Below are 14,355 nucleotides of genomic sequence, written 5' to 3'. Positions count from 1 at the left end.
TTAATAAGTTGCCCACTGTCATTTACTATGCTAGTAGGACATTAAATGATGCACAACTCAATTATACAACCACTGAAAAAGAATTTTTGGCTGTTGTGTTTGTATTAGAAAAGTTTCAGTCTTACTTAGTTGGTTCACATGTGGTGATGTATACTGCTTATTCTGCTCTCAAATACATAGTTCAAAAAAAGGATGCTAAAGCTCGTCGCATTAGGTGGGTTTTACTTTTGCAAGAGTTTGATTTAGAAATTAGGAAAAAAAAAAGGAGTTGAAAACCTAGTTGCTGACCATTTATCCCGACTTCTCAATTCCTTGACTATCGATTCTCCAGTCAACGAGAACTTTCCAGATGAACAGTTATTTAAAGTGTCCAGTGAACCATGGTTTGCTGACATTATCAACTTCTAGTTTGTGACTCTAGATCACTGGTCCACCCAAGATATGTATAGGTTTCATTCTCAAGTTAAGCACTTTTTTAGGATAATCCTTATTTGTTTAAGATATGTTGGATCAGATTATTCGACGATGTGTTCCTGATCATGAGAAACATTCTATTCTCTCTTTTTGTCATGATCATGCATGTGGTGGACACTTTGGACCTAAGAAGACTGCCGGAAAGGTTCTTCAATACGGATTTTATTGGCTCACACTTGTTAGAGATGCTTTTGATTTTTGCAAGGCTTGCCCTACCTGCCAGTCTTTTGGCCGTATCAATAAGAAGACATGATGCCCCTCAACCTTATTTTGGTAGTTGAGATCTTTTGATGTATGGGGCGTCGATTTCATGGGACTATTCCCTAATTTCTTTGGGAATTTATACATACTTTTGGCTATTAATTACGTTTCTAAATGGATAGAGGTCATACCTTGTAAATCTAATGACCACAAAGTGGTGGTCCAGTTTCTCAAAGAGAATATTTTTTTCTGCTTTGATGCACCATGTGTAATAATTAGTGATAGGGATACTCATTTTTGTAATCGACCTTTTGAGGCCTTAATGAAAAAGTATGGATCACCCATAAGTTATCTACCCCTTATCACCCCCAAACTGATGGGCAAGTGGAGGTGTTTAATAGGTAGATCAAACAAATCTTGGAGAAAATTATTAATTCCAACTGTAAGGATTGGTCCCTTAGGCTCATTGATGCCTTGTGGGTTTATCAAACTGCATTCAAGACCGACCTTAGTCAGTCTCCCTACCGTTTGTTGTATGGGAAAACTTGTCACTTACCAGTTGAGTTGGAGTATAAGGCCTTTTGGGCCATCAAAAAGCTCAACTTTGATTTGTCTGATGTGAGAATTCATCGTCGGCTCCAACTATCTGAGTTGGAGGAACTTAGGAATAATGCCTATAAAAGTTCTAGGATTTATAAGGAAAATACCAAAGCTTTCTATAATAAACACATTCTGCTTAAATCTTTTATAATTGGTGATAAGGTCTTACTGTACAACTCTCGATTGCATCTTTTTTCTGGTAAGCTTAGATCCCTATGGGAAGGCCCGTTTATTATCCATAATGTATATCCCCATGGGGTTGTGGAGATTTTGAATCCATGAACAGGAGTAATTTCAAAGGTTAATGGTCAACATTTGAAACTGTTCCTCGAGTTTCCTACTACTGGTAGTGAAGAGGTCATGGATCTCCATGAACCTCTTTGCACTGATAATTAACTTTTAATCAGGTATGACTCCTTTACATTGTCTTCATTTTTAATTCTTTCCATGTATTAAGGACATTGCATGACTTAAGTGTGGGGGAGGGAAACCAGTTTTAACTTTTTCCATTTTATTTTATTTGTTTTTTTTTTTTTTTTTTGTTGAGCTTGCTAAAGGATGAAGTCCTACTTTGGTTTTTGGCTAATAATCATACCATTCGGTTGCTTGATATATAAAAATAAAATTTTTGATTAAGATACCCATTTTGAACGTTTAAAAAGCCTGTTGAGAAGAAAGAAATAAGCCTGTGTCTTGAGATGGCACTTTCTTTTGAAAAATAAGAGACCCCTGTTTTATAGTGTTGGACATATGTAAGTCTGTGGGTTCCTTGTACTTTTGATTTGGAGTTGAGACCTTCTTTTTAATTTAGCATGAGTTGACATATGCACAATTTTAAATGAAATGTGAAATGTGATATAAAGAAGAATAAGAGTTGATTCCCTTGGAACTAGACAGGTTATTGTGTTTCAGGAAGCGTGGTGTCTTGATCAAAATTCCTTAGGAAGAAATTTCTGAAGGAACTCTAGCATCACTGTTTTTGTGGGTATATACAAAAAGCGAAGCTACATAGTAACTTGGGTGTCTGGTATTTTCTCCATCATGTCATTCAGGCCAAAAGTAGTGGAGTAGAATAGAGTTTATTAAGCAAAAAAAAGAGAAAAAAATGTGTAAATGTCATTAATGCTTAGTAATATGTTTTGGTCAAAACCACTCTAACGCCTTAGTCATTGATTCCCTATTTCTTCACAAGTGGTTTTACCTTAAGATAAGGATGTTTTGGAAGAGACGAGGTGAGTTCCAAATTAAGAAATATGTTAGTGCCTGGAATTGATAAAGGGTAATAAAAGTTCAAATGTGGGGGTCCCTTGTAAGAGAAATTATCTTTGCTCCAGATCAGTATGAGCCTTACTTTTATTCAAGATTGTGATTTGTTTATTCTGAATTTTGGGTGTATATTCACTGCAAACACCCATGAGACACAACTCATCCACTAGGAGTGACTTAGGGGTTTAAAGGTTTGTTGCACATGCTAAGTGCAACCGTGATTCCTACGAAAGTGAGTTAGGTTTTTTATTTTTATTATTTTTTATTTTATTTTACTCGAGGACTAGCAAAGTCTTAGTGTGGGGAAATTCTGATGAGCACATTTATGTATGAAATATAGGGTAGTAAAATATGCATTTTACATATTTAGAATGGAACTACCTTGTGTTTTACTCTCTTTTTGCAGGTTTTATATTTTCAAGGCCTTAAGGACTATCAGGTACTATATCTCTAATTTTACATGTAAAGAGGTCCTATTTCTTTTCATGGTTGTGAAGAGGATGAAATTCTGAGCAAGATGGACGTGTTCAATTAAAAATATACATTCGTTTGGTCACCCCTACAAGTGATTATTCTTTTCAGGCCAGAAAAAGAATAATGGATCAGAACTGAACCGAGATGCAGAACCAGCCCATTTACAGTTGTCCCAAAGGTACAAGAAATATTTCGAATGTCAACAACGATCGATGGACAACAACCTTAAGTGATTGAAGATTCATTTTTGGTAACAACAACTACCTAACGTAGTTAGTGAGTTGTGGTGTGTAAAATCCCTTGCTTATTAGGAGATCTCAAATTCGAACCTTTTAACTGCTATTTTTTTGAGGTTTGTATTTTAGAAGATTAAGAAGAAAAATAGGAAAGAAAAAAAAATTAGAAAAAAAAATCGTCCAAGATGCTGCCCACGTTTGAAGAAGAGAGAGAAAAAAATAAAAATAAAAAGAAGAAAAAATGAAGCAAAATCGTTGGAGATTCCTTACTTCCTATAATTCTCTATCTTCTCTAGAAAAAAATAAAAATAAAAAGAAGAAAAAATGAAGCAAAATCGTTGGAGATTCCTTACTTCCTATAATTCTCTATCTTCTCTCTCCTCCACCTCATCAACAAAATAAAAAAAATATTTTTTTTTTTAGAAGCTAAAATCTTTAGCTTCCCTCCCCTATTCTCTATATAATAGAATTTATACAAGCGGAGGCACTTCATTCTTCTTGTAAGGTTTTTTCTTAGTTACTCTATCTTTTTCTCTAGTTTTCTCTATCTCTAGCTCTAGTTCTAGGTTTATGCTTTAAACACTTTTGTAAGTTCTTTTTATTCAATTAATGCAAGCACTTTTGTTTTTGATTCAGTCTTTTATTTTTATTGTTTAAACAATTGAAGTTGTAATTTTTAAGTTCTAGTTCTAGGCTTAGTTCTAGGTGACAAGAATAAGCTATGAAGCATGTCTTTCAAGTTCAATTTTTTTCTTCAGATTTGTTTTCTCTAGTACTAGAAATTTCTGATTTGATTTATTTCAGATCTGATTTTTAGTGTTGGCAGTATCTCAAATCGATTAAGTTTTCAGCTTAAGGGTTAAAGTTCAAGTAAGTAGGCTCTTTCAATAGTCTTCTCTCCCCCCTCTCATTTCCTATTTTGACCATCCTTTCTTTCTTATTTTAATTTCAGTCGTTACATTATTGCTATCCCTTTCCCCCAAGGTTCATGGCTAGTGTATGTATTGGCTTTGCCCCTCCTAGCCATAGAACCATCATTTTTATTTTTATTTTAATTGTCTCCCTTTCCCTAAAGCCAAGTAGAGTAACCCTTGTAAGAGTGATTCTCTGTCAAGTAGGGAAGCTCATATTATGATGCATCCCTCTGGCTAAGTAGAAAAGCCTACTTGTGAGTCTCTCTCTAGTTTTATCTTTTTTCTTTTACTTTATTTTTATTTCAGCATTTTTTTCTTTGCGTGGGGTGTTTATTTTCATATATTTATTTATTTAATTTTAATTGTGTGTCTTGCATATTTAAATTCTTAGATGACGAATGGTTATGACGTTATTTTAGATACATATGTTTAGGATGGTAATTAGAATTAGATCACAATCATTAATCGATTCACTTTCGCATTATTAAAATAAGTAAAAAATAATAATAATGTGGCTGCTCTCCCTGTGTTCGACCCATAGCTACATTGATCCGTACGCTTGTGGTTATATTTTAAAATCTTAGACAAATCACAAATTAAACAATAATAAATCAACGATACATACTGTTCACCATCGACTGTGAAGAATTGACTGTCATTATATCATTTAAGTATTTTTATTTTTGCAATCCCAAACATGAGTACAATGGATCCTCTAGATTTCTTCCACTAATTCCCCTTAATGCTCTCTTGGTGATGGCTCAAATAATGAGAGTAATATTAGGGTAGAAGGAGAACCTAGAGTCCTATTTAACAGAGTATATGCACCCTCCCATCAAGGTGTGCCAAATAGGGTTGGACACTTTTTCCTAATTAGATGATGAGTGAGTTTCCTATTTGAAATCCAATACTAAGAGATTGGTATCGGTCAATTTCCTACTTAGTATATGGGACAATAATAAACAATATTCTAAAGAATATTCCTACAGAAACTATCATGACGACCCTTGAAGTTTTTCAAAAGCTTTATCATTGAGCTCGTGGAAACAATCAGCCTTTGACACTCCAAATTCCACAAGCAATCCCAATTATTTTCAGGGGCCCTCAGCATATGGAACTTTAAGGACTCTAGAAAACCACAATTTGATATGAGAAGTCATATTAAGGCTAAAGCTTTATTGTAATTTGTATAGGGTATCGAAGGAGAAAAGAATGGGTGAAAATAAATTTTTAAGTAGAATTATAATTTTGTAAATCAAGAGTACTTGTGGGGAGGGGGAAATAGTGAATAGTTAGAGTAGGAGACACAAGCACCTCGTAAGTTTCAAGGGAACCAAAGAGAAACATTTTCTTATTGCTAAAATCTACGGTGCTAAAGTAACCCATGCCATACTCCCAGGAACAACTCAGACAATCTTCAACAAAGTATATTGACAGTCTGCCGTAGATAGAGAAAAACTAGAACAATTTTTGTTCTCAAATGAAGTGTTAAGGTTAAACAGATAAGTGAAGACCGATTTTTTCTTTTTTTTTTAAAGTAATTTTAGGAATTATTAGGAATGAGGAAATATAACTCCCCTCCCGTGAACTATGTCAAAATATCAATTTGATCCTATACTTTTTCAATCATTTACTACCTCCCAAATAAAAAGATTTTATCTAACCTCCCCAACCATTCGAAATGGCTGTTAAATCAACTGGTTTTTTCCCATAATGCCCATTGGTGGAATGCTCGTTCAACAGCGGAATCCCTATTCTGGCACGGCCGCCTCTGTCACTCCCACCGTTAGAGTTAAGGTCAAATACGGTTCTTATCACGAAATCTACATCAGCTGTCAAGCTAACTTCGGTTAGTACCAAAGTTTCACTTATTTCCTAATCTCTTCTCCTTCTTCTTCTTCTTCTTTATTGTTGGCTCTTGGCAGGGGAGTTGAAGAATCTACTGAGCGCCGACTGGATTGCATCATGAGGACCAGAAGCTGCTATTTAAGGACAAGGGGAGAGACTCGAATGCCTATCTCGATATTGTGGGAGCGAAGGATGGATCAAAACTCGTTCTAGTAGAGGACGTGATTAGCCGTGAAAAAAGGTTTCTTGAGATGCGTAAGAATGTCAAGATGGAGAAGGCTTCAAAATCCATCTCGGAAGTTGACAATCTTGCTGCCCAGGTAACTTTGATAAGCTTCCCTTTTGTACCTAATTGCCTCAGTAATGCCTTAAAAATTGAAATTCTCTTCAAAATCTCTTTGAAATCCTGAGACAAATCAAATTTTTAGCTCCTGACTGTGACTGCCAAACTGAGTAGGTATCTGCTAGCGAGTCCGTTATATCTAAAGGTGGCAAAGTTGCAAAAATTGATGTGTTGAATCTGACTGAGATGTTGATGAACCAACTGCTTAAGTTGGACGGTATCATTGCGGATGGAGATGTGAAATTGCAAAGGTCTAGTCGCTATTCCATTCGCTGGCCATTCATTTCTTTTTTAAAATCTTAATTAATTTCTCTTCTTTCTTCTTCTTCTTCTTCCTTCGTAGAGGAAGAATAGTTGAGGGGAAGAGAGGATTCACGACTGCTAATTCTTCAATTTTTTTCAATTTTTTTCTTTGTTCTTCTGTTGTTCGATTTGATCTTGGAGAGTTTGTCAACGCTTAGGTCTGAGCTTTTCCTCCCCTGTTTCTATATCTAGGGCTCCAATCGCTTCAATGAAGAAGATGATGTGAATCAATGGCTGCGTGTGAGCTTCAATGAAGAAGACGATGTGAAAAATGGGAGAAATTGCAGGTCCTTGTCTTCCTCACCATTCGGTGGTTCAGCGGGAAAGGGAAAGGGAAAGGGAAATGGGAAGGGGAAGGGGAAGGGGAAGTGGAGCTAATGGAGAGAGTATGGTATAAGGGAAGAGGGGTTTTTTTTTCGTTAAGGGGTATATAGGGTATTTCATGTTTAGAAAGGTATCTTGGGCATTACGAGAAAAAAATCAACCGATTTAACAGCCATTTTAAACGGCTGGAGATGTTAAATAGAATCTTTTTATTTAGGGGGAGATGAGTTATATTTTTAAAAAAATGTGGAGTCAAGTTGATATTTTCACATAGTTAAAGGGAAGGGAGTGATATTTCCTCATTAAGAATTAATTACGCAATTGTCCTAATTGGTATAAGTAGGTATATGTGATTTGTGCATAGAATTGGTTACAAACGAACAAATAGGTAATAAAGGAATTGAACGAAGCTTTTATTAACATAATAAATGCTTCTAGGATAATGAACATATATCTAGCTTAGTACCTGAATCATTGTACCTCTTCAATTCTCAAAAATGGTTAGCTCTCTTTTGAAACATTAAGTCATCATCATCTTTGCTTGAACTAATGCAGCCCTCCGTATAACTCCCCCTAATTTTCAAAAACTCTCAATATTCATGTAAGAAGTCTAAAAGAGTTTACAATGAAAATCACCCTTCCCTTTGATCCAATGACATCCTACTTTCGGGGCGGCTTGCTGTTATGTGCCTAACTTCTTAATTATTATGTTGTTGTTATTGTATTTGTATGTGGGTAAGAGTTATTGCCACGGTGGGGTGTTAAGTAGTTATTAGAAGTTGGTAAATTAGTAGAAGTTAGAGATGAGTATGGAACTAGAAGAAGTGGAGCATAGATGGAGTGTGTGGGTGTAGTAGTTTCAATGTAAGGGGAATACGTGAGGCAAGGTTTGTAACTACTTGTTTATCCTATTTAATAGAAACTAATTTGGATTAGAAGTAAGCAATGAAAAATTATCCTAAATTACCTCTCAATTAGCCAGATGTCCGGCTTCGTCCGTAAAGCCAAGAGGTAGGCATCTCCTAATTAGCCAAAACCCTATTTTATCTCTCCTATTTTCTCTCTATCTTCTACTTTCTCTCTCTCTCTCTACTGTGTACGTATCATCTGGTATCAGAGCAGGTTGATCCTACGACTATAGGTATGAATATTGAGATCATTGAAGCCATACGTTCATCTATTCAAGACGTGATGGTGATTTCTAATGAAATGTTTATAATTTATTAACGTGTCCAAAAGAGTTTGGCTGAGTTGAGAAAGAGGAAGAAGAAGATGAAGAAAAAGATAAAGAAAAAGAAGCACAAGGAAACAAAGAAGAAGAGGAAGAAGATGATGATGAAGAAAAAGAAGCAAAAAGAAATGAAGAAAAAGAAGAAGAGTAATGTACCATTCATCAATTCCCTCAAAGAGAGCCCATTTTTACAATTAGATTCATGGGTCTCAAATTAACTATCTCAGATTCATTGGCTGCAGCTTTTACTATCAAGATATGGGATTCCGGTGGTCCTTGAGGACAAGGACAATTTAAAGGGGAAGGATTGTTACGTGCCTAACTTCTTAATTATTATTATGTGTTTGTATGTGCGTAGGAGTTATTGCCACGGTGGAGTGTTAAGTAGTTATTAGAAGTTGGTAAATTAGTAGAAGTTAGAGATAAGTATGGAACTGGAAGAAGTGAAGCATAGATGGAGTGTGTGGGTGTGGTAGTTTCAATATAAGGGGAATACGTGAGGCAGGGTTTGTAACTACTTATTTGTCCTATTTAATAGGAACTAATTTGGAATAGAAGTAAACAATGAAAAATTGTCCTAAATTATCTCTTTGGATTTTATCTTGAGAAGAGGTGGCTACCTCTCAATTAGCCAAGAGGTAGGCACCTCCTAATTGGTCAAAACCCTATTTTATCTCTCGTATTTTCTCTCTTATCTCCTACTTTCCCTTCCTCTCTCTACCGTGTACATATCACTTGTTGATATAATGGTGATTTTACATAAATTTCTCGAAGTTTCACAAAATAGAGTGTATTCTTAGGTTGTGCACTTAATTGTGTCGTAAATGAGTAACTAAAGTGATATTTTTAACCAATCGATATCTTGAAAATTGTTGCAATTTGGTGGTTAAGCGGTCGAAATAGTCTCTCGACATTCTCGAGGTAAGACTGTGCAATTCTTGTTCCCCCCGACCTCTCACGTGCAGGAGACTCGTGCATCAAATACCCCTTTTTTTTAAATATCTTAGGAATGACATTGTGTCTCTGTGCTTAAAAGATGAAAAATCTGATTGGCTTCTATTCTTTTCAAAATGGATCCCTGAATAGCATCCATTTCCTTTGCTCCGTGGCTAGAATATGATATAATCTTCTCATAGTTTGACTATCAAGGGTCTATACCATACAATTCATATATTATTGTGAGTGATGGAAGCTTTTATGTTAGATTCTCTCACAAAATAGGATGGGCATCAGTTAATTTTATAACTGCGACTTGTATATGTGCTTTTCTAAACTCTGGATTTGCAAGGAACACACATAAATTAGAGGCCAGAGGAATTGTTGAAGGAATGCAACAAGTGTGGCGATTAGGTTTCACAACTGCATAGTTTCGTTTGACTGCGATGACGTTACCAGGTTGATGGAGCAACAGGAATGCTGGCCATGGGAACTCTTTTCTTTTTGTTAGATCTTAAATAATTAATGAAAATTTCATTTGTTAAGTTTAATATGGAAAAACAATGTCAAAGTAAGATCTCTGTCGCTAACAATTATCTTTCAAGGCAACAACTCAAACTACATGTAATTTTGTGTTGAATGCCCTTCTTTTCAATTTATGTTATTTGTATACAATTTTATTTTCAAATAAAAAAAAAAATCTTGGGAATGATTTTACTTAGACATGTAAGGGAATTCGAATCTGCCTACTCTCTAAAGTTTAGCCCTTTAAATCAATACATAACAACATTTAATTTGCAATTTCTTTTAAGAAGATGACAGTAGCCACTAGTGTGGTTTTAAAACCATTATCAGGATCACTATCGGTCATGACTAATACCAATATCGATATGAATTGACAAGATCAAATGATTTTTTCAAAAATATTTGATTTAAAATTTATTTATTGAACAGCTTTACCCCTAATTAGAAGAGAAACACCAGTTGAGAGGAAAATGTTATTATATCCCAATGTTTTGGTCCACATCGATCAGACGTTCAATGTCTCCAGACCCATCATAACTCTCCAATATTGCCTTCATGAATGGCAATTTGGAACGTCTCTCGAATGGTTCTGTTTTAGGGTTTATTTTATTTATTTTTAAATTGTTTAGATCTACTAGATAGGAAATAAATTACAAAACAAGTAAGATTGACTTTATTTTACACTTATTTTTCGTGTAAATGTACTTTTTTTTTTTTTTTTTTGTAATTATTGTTTTAATATAATAGATCTAAGAAATTGTCCATTTTCCCCTCCTGCCAAGTCGAATAAAGTGAGAATGATCTCTGAAGATGACTACTGATTGAGGTCTTTGTTCCTCCTAATCTATGTTGAGGATTCTTAGCGGCAAGGAAAGGATCGTGCAGCCTGGATAGAGACAATATGAGTTTCCTTACACTGCGGCAACCATTTCTGGTTACTCCTACTTGATCTTCGGAACCCCAGCTAAACACGTTGGAGGAGATTAGGATTGAAAGTATCAAGCAATTGTATTTCAACCGTTTTCACATATTGGAAGGTATCACATATGTAGGTTGACACTGTTTTGAGTATTATGTAATGGACCGAATTTCTCTCTACCCAGTGCAGGGATGGGATGTGAGGAAAAAGGCATTGGGTGGGTGTTTTGAGAACATGGTAAAATGCTACAGGATTGTGAATCCAAAAATAGTAGATGAACCATCCTCTAGAGTTGAAGGAAAACTTTCTCCTTAACTTTATGTCGAAGAAAAAGTGTGGCTGAACTTCAATTTTAGCAAATTTTTCAACTGTAAAGTAACTCAAAACTTCAAACTTCAAATTTTCAAAATCCAAAGCATAGGCGACCACCGCAACCCCCCCTAACCAGTATCTCACTCACATCATGCCTAGCATCTACTTCCGTTCTTTCCTTTTCTTTTCACTCACGACCAGGGATTTATTAATAGAATCGGCATCCTTTTCAGTGACCCGTAAGGTGTGGTAAGCAATTAAGCATCAGACCGTTGAGCGTATTTGAACACAAATCTCAAGAGGTTTTCAGTCAACCGGTGTTCAATAGCTGCAGATGATTTTCATACGGATATAGTATCAGTTTCAGCGATACCAATTTTATATCAGTCCTGTTTGGCCCATGTTGGACAATTTAGCCTTTGATTTTAATAAAAGAAATAGTTTTTTTTACTGTTTTAGCCTTGGTGCTTATCGATCCACCATTACAGACCGATACAGAATCAATCAACCAAGAATGCCGACACCAATCTAATCTGACCGATTCCGCCAGTCTGATACCGATTCCTTGTTCCCTGCTGACGTCATGCATGGCGACCATTTCCATTCTCTAATCAAACTTCTTCCACTCCTCCATAATATAAAGTATGAACTCAATACCTGAGGTACATCAGTGAATGTTTTTTAACAGAGTTCACTAGAGCACTTATCCATCATCATCCATAATGCCAGAAACCAACACTGCAACAAAGAAGTAATGCATCTCTCTCTCTCTCTCTCCCTCCTTTAATATCTTGTGAAACCCATATAAGGCTTCAACCAATTGATCTAAATTCTACTGCTCTGTTGCAGATTGGTACTTGTTACAGGAGCCAACAAGGGGATTGGATTGGAGATTTGTCACCAGTTAGCCACTATTGGCTTTATAGTGGTGCTGACAGCTAGAGATCAGAAGAAGGGCGCTGAAGCTGTGGAGAAGGTCTAAAGCCACTATTGGCTTTATAGCCACTATAGACTCTCTGAAGTGGTTTTTCATCAGCTTGATGTAATGGACCCTTCCAGTATTGCTTCCCTGGCTGATTTCATCAAAGCACAGTTTGGAAAGCTTGATATCTTGGTACCACCATTTGAAAATAACCAATATATTTTTTTCAGTAGAATTCATTTGCAGAAATCCTGCATCTTGATTAAATTTCTCTGGCTGATTTAGGTTCAAATTCATTGCAGGTGAACAATGCGGGAATTGCTGGAATTATTAAATTAGACGATGATGCTAAAAAAGCCCTGATGGCAGTAGATGGTCCTGTAAGTCTCTACTTTACAATGAGAACTTGCAATTCATATATTGACCTTCTCTGCTTTCTGAAGTTCACAAAGTGAAATGCTTCAACATACTCTTAGTTTTCTATAAAATTTAATCAACTACTTATATGCTTGTTGATTTTAGATTCCAAACCAATCTCATGATCTATAATAAGTTGTTCCTGGAATGATATTGGCATTTTAGAGGTCAATGATGATCTCGAGAGAGTAATGAGAATTTCCATCTGAGTCATGAGACTCATGACTCATGATAGTGTCTTACGCTCTCTTTGGTATGATTTCTATTTGTATTTATTAACTATTTTTTAGAAATTATTTGTGACAATAAATTATGGACCACAAATAGTATTCGTTTGGTTATTATTTATAAACTGGATTATATAATGAGAGAATATGTTTCAGTTTTAAACTTCAACTTTGAGTTTTAAGCGAGCGAGAGAGAGAGAGAGAGAGAGAGAGATGATGGGATTTGGGATTTTTTTATTGGAAAAGTATAAAACATACTGAAGTTATTTACCATTGATTTTGAGTAGTTTAGCACACTAGTTCATTTAAGGTAGCAAAAATCACATAAATGATTTGTTACCATAAATCACAAATAGCTTGAGGATAATTTGTGATTTGTGATTTATTCTAATTTATTATAAATAGAAATAAGTGCTATAAATTATACCAAGCACTTGTAAAAATAGAAATAAGTCAAATAAATACAAATAGAAATAAAACCAAAGAGAGCCTTAGCTAACAGAGGACTAAACTTCACTTGCCCAAAAATAAATGAAAAGACTGAACTGTTTCTACTGATACAGAAGGAAGTTCGGGTGGCCAAATACACTGAACTAGCAAGACAGACCCATGAAACGGCGGAAGAATGTGCGAACAAACTACTATGGCACCAAAAGTATTACTGAAGCATTTCTTCCCCTTCTTCAGCTATCTGATTCTCCAAGAATTATTAATGTTTCATCATCTCTAAGACAGCTACAGGTATAGAGTACAAACCAACTTTGTTGAGAAATTTGAATGCATTCCTTAGATATTGCTTAATGTGGAATGAACTGAATTCATATTTGAATTTGGTAATAATTAGAGCAAGCTATTCTTTGGTTTATTAATGGAATTTCAATTTCTCTATTATATTTCAAGTGAAAATCTTCCTGGGCTCAAACAAAGAGCTTGAGTCTTGACTTTGTCATAATCCTTACAATGGACTGTCTAATCCTGTTAATAAATAGCTTTTTCATGTATCAATGTGTATAAATTTTTTTCCAACTACTTGGTTTTCACTATGTATAATTATGTTCCCTTATAACTCTCCTCCCCATAAAATAAAAATTGAGAATGACAAAATCTAATATTGATTCTTAAACTATTTTAATTGACCTTAAAAGAATGTTCTGTTTCAGAATGTCACCGATAGATGGGCCAAAGAAGTGTTAAGCGATAAGGATAGCCTCACAGAAGAAAGAGTGGACGATGTGTTGAACAAGTTTCTGAAGGATTTCAAGGAAAGCCAAGGCTGGCCTGCAATCACAATGTCCAAAGCAGCCATGAATGCCTATACAAGGATTCTAGCAAGGAAGTTCCCCAAATTTCGGATAAATTGTGTTGGCCCTGGTTATGTTAAAACTGACATGAACTACGACACTATGATCTTTACTGTTGAAGAAGGTGAAGCTGGTCCGATGAAATTGGCTTTGTTGCCTGATGATGGCCCTTCTGGTCTTTTCATTTTTCAGAAGGAAGTATCAACCTTTTAATCACACATGGCCATAGTTCATCTTCCTAGGAAAGAAAAGAGTTGGGAATTACCTTGTTGCGCCGTACACCTCTTTGTTCTTTCTTTGTATTGAGCATCTTTCTTTCAATAACGAAATCAAGTGAGCTGCAATTGGTAATAGAATAATATAATTCTGAATTTCATATGTTATTGAAATTAGATTAGAATTTCATATCTTATTGAAATTTCATTGTTACCTTAGCTATGCAGTCTCTATATAATCATCATTCAAATCATCTTTATTTTCTAAAATTTGCTTTAATTTCAATTATCTTCCCTTGATTTAGAAACTCATAACATGAATTTGCCTTATCTTCGATTTCACTAAACGAAGGTCATTTTCTTTCTA

General features: G+C 35.2%; 1 protein-coding gene and 1 pseudogene across 1 annotated transcript; both read left to right on the top strand.

Moving 5' to 3' along the window:
• The first annotated feature begins 5,878 nt into the window (after nucleotides 1-5,878).
• Nucleotides 5,879-8,865, top strand: LOC122059087 (BAG family molecular chaperone regulator 1-like). Its single transcript, XM_042621783.1, is given in 5 exon segments — nucleotides 5,879-6,014; nucleotides 6,091-6,109; nucleotides 6,111-6,333; nucleotides 6,471-6,607; nucleotides 6,852-8,865. Coding segments are annotated over 5 exon segments (549 nt in total). The 3' UTR covers nucleotides 6,886-8,865.
• Nucleotides 8,866-11,628: 2,763 nt separating this feature from the next.
• Nucleotides 11,629-13,986, top strand: LOC122059085 (annotated as a pseudogene).
• The last annotated feature ends 369 nt before the right edge of the window (nucleotides 13,987-14,355 follow it).

The sequence above is a fragment of the Macadamia integrifolia genome, chromosome 13 (genome assembly GCF_013358625.1).
Source record: "Macadamia integrifolia cultivar HAES 741 chromosome 13, SCU_Mint_v3, whole genome shotgun sequence".
Classification (NCBI taxonomy): domain Eukaryota; kingdom Viridiplantae; phylum Streptophyta; class Magnoliopsida; order Proteales; family Proteaceae; genus Macadamia; species Macadamia integrifolia.
The sequence above is the reverse complement of the archived record's forward strand: the minus strand, read 5'-3'. Positions and strand labels throughout refer to the sequence as shown.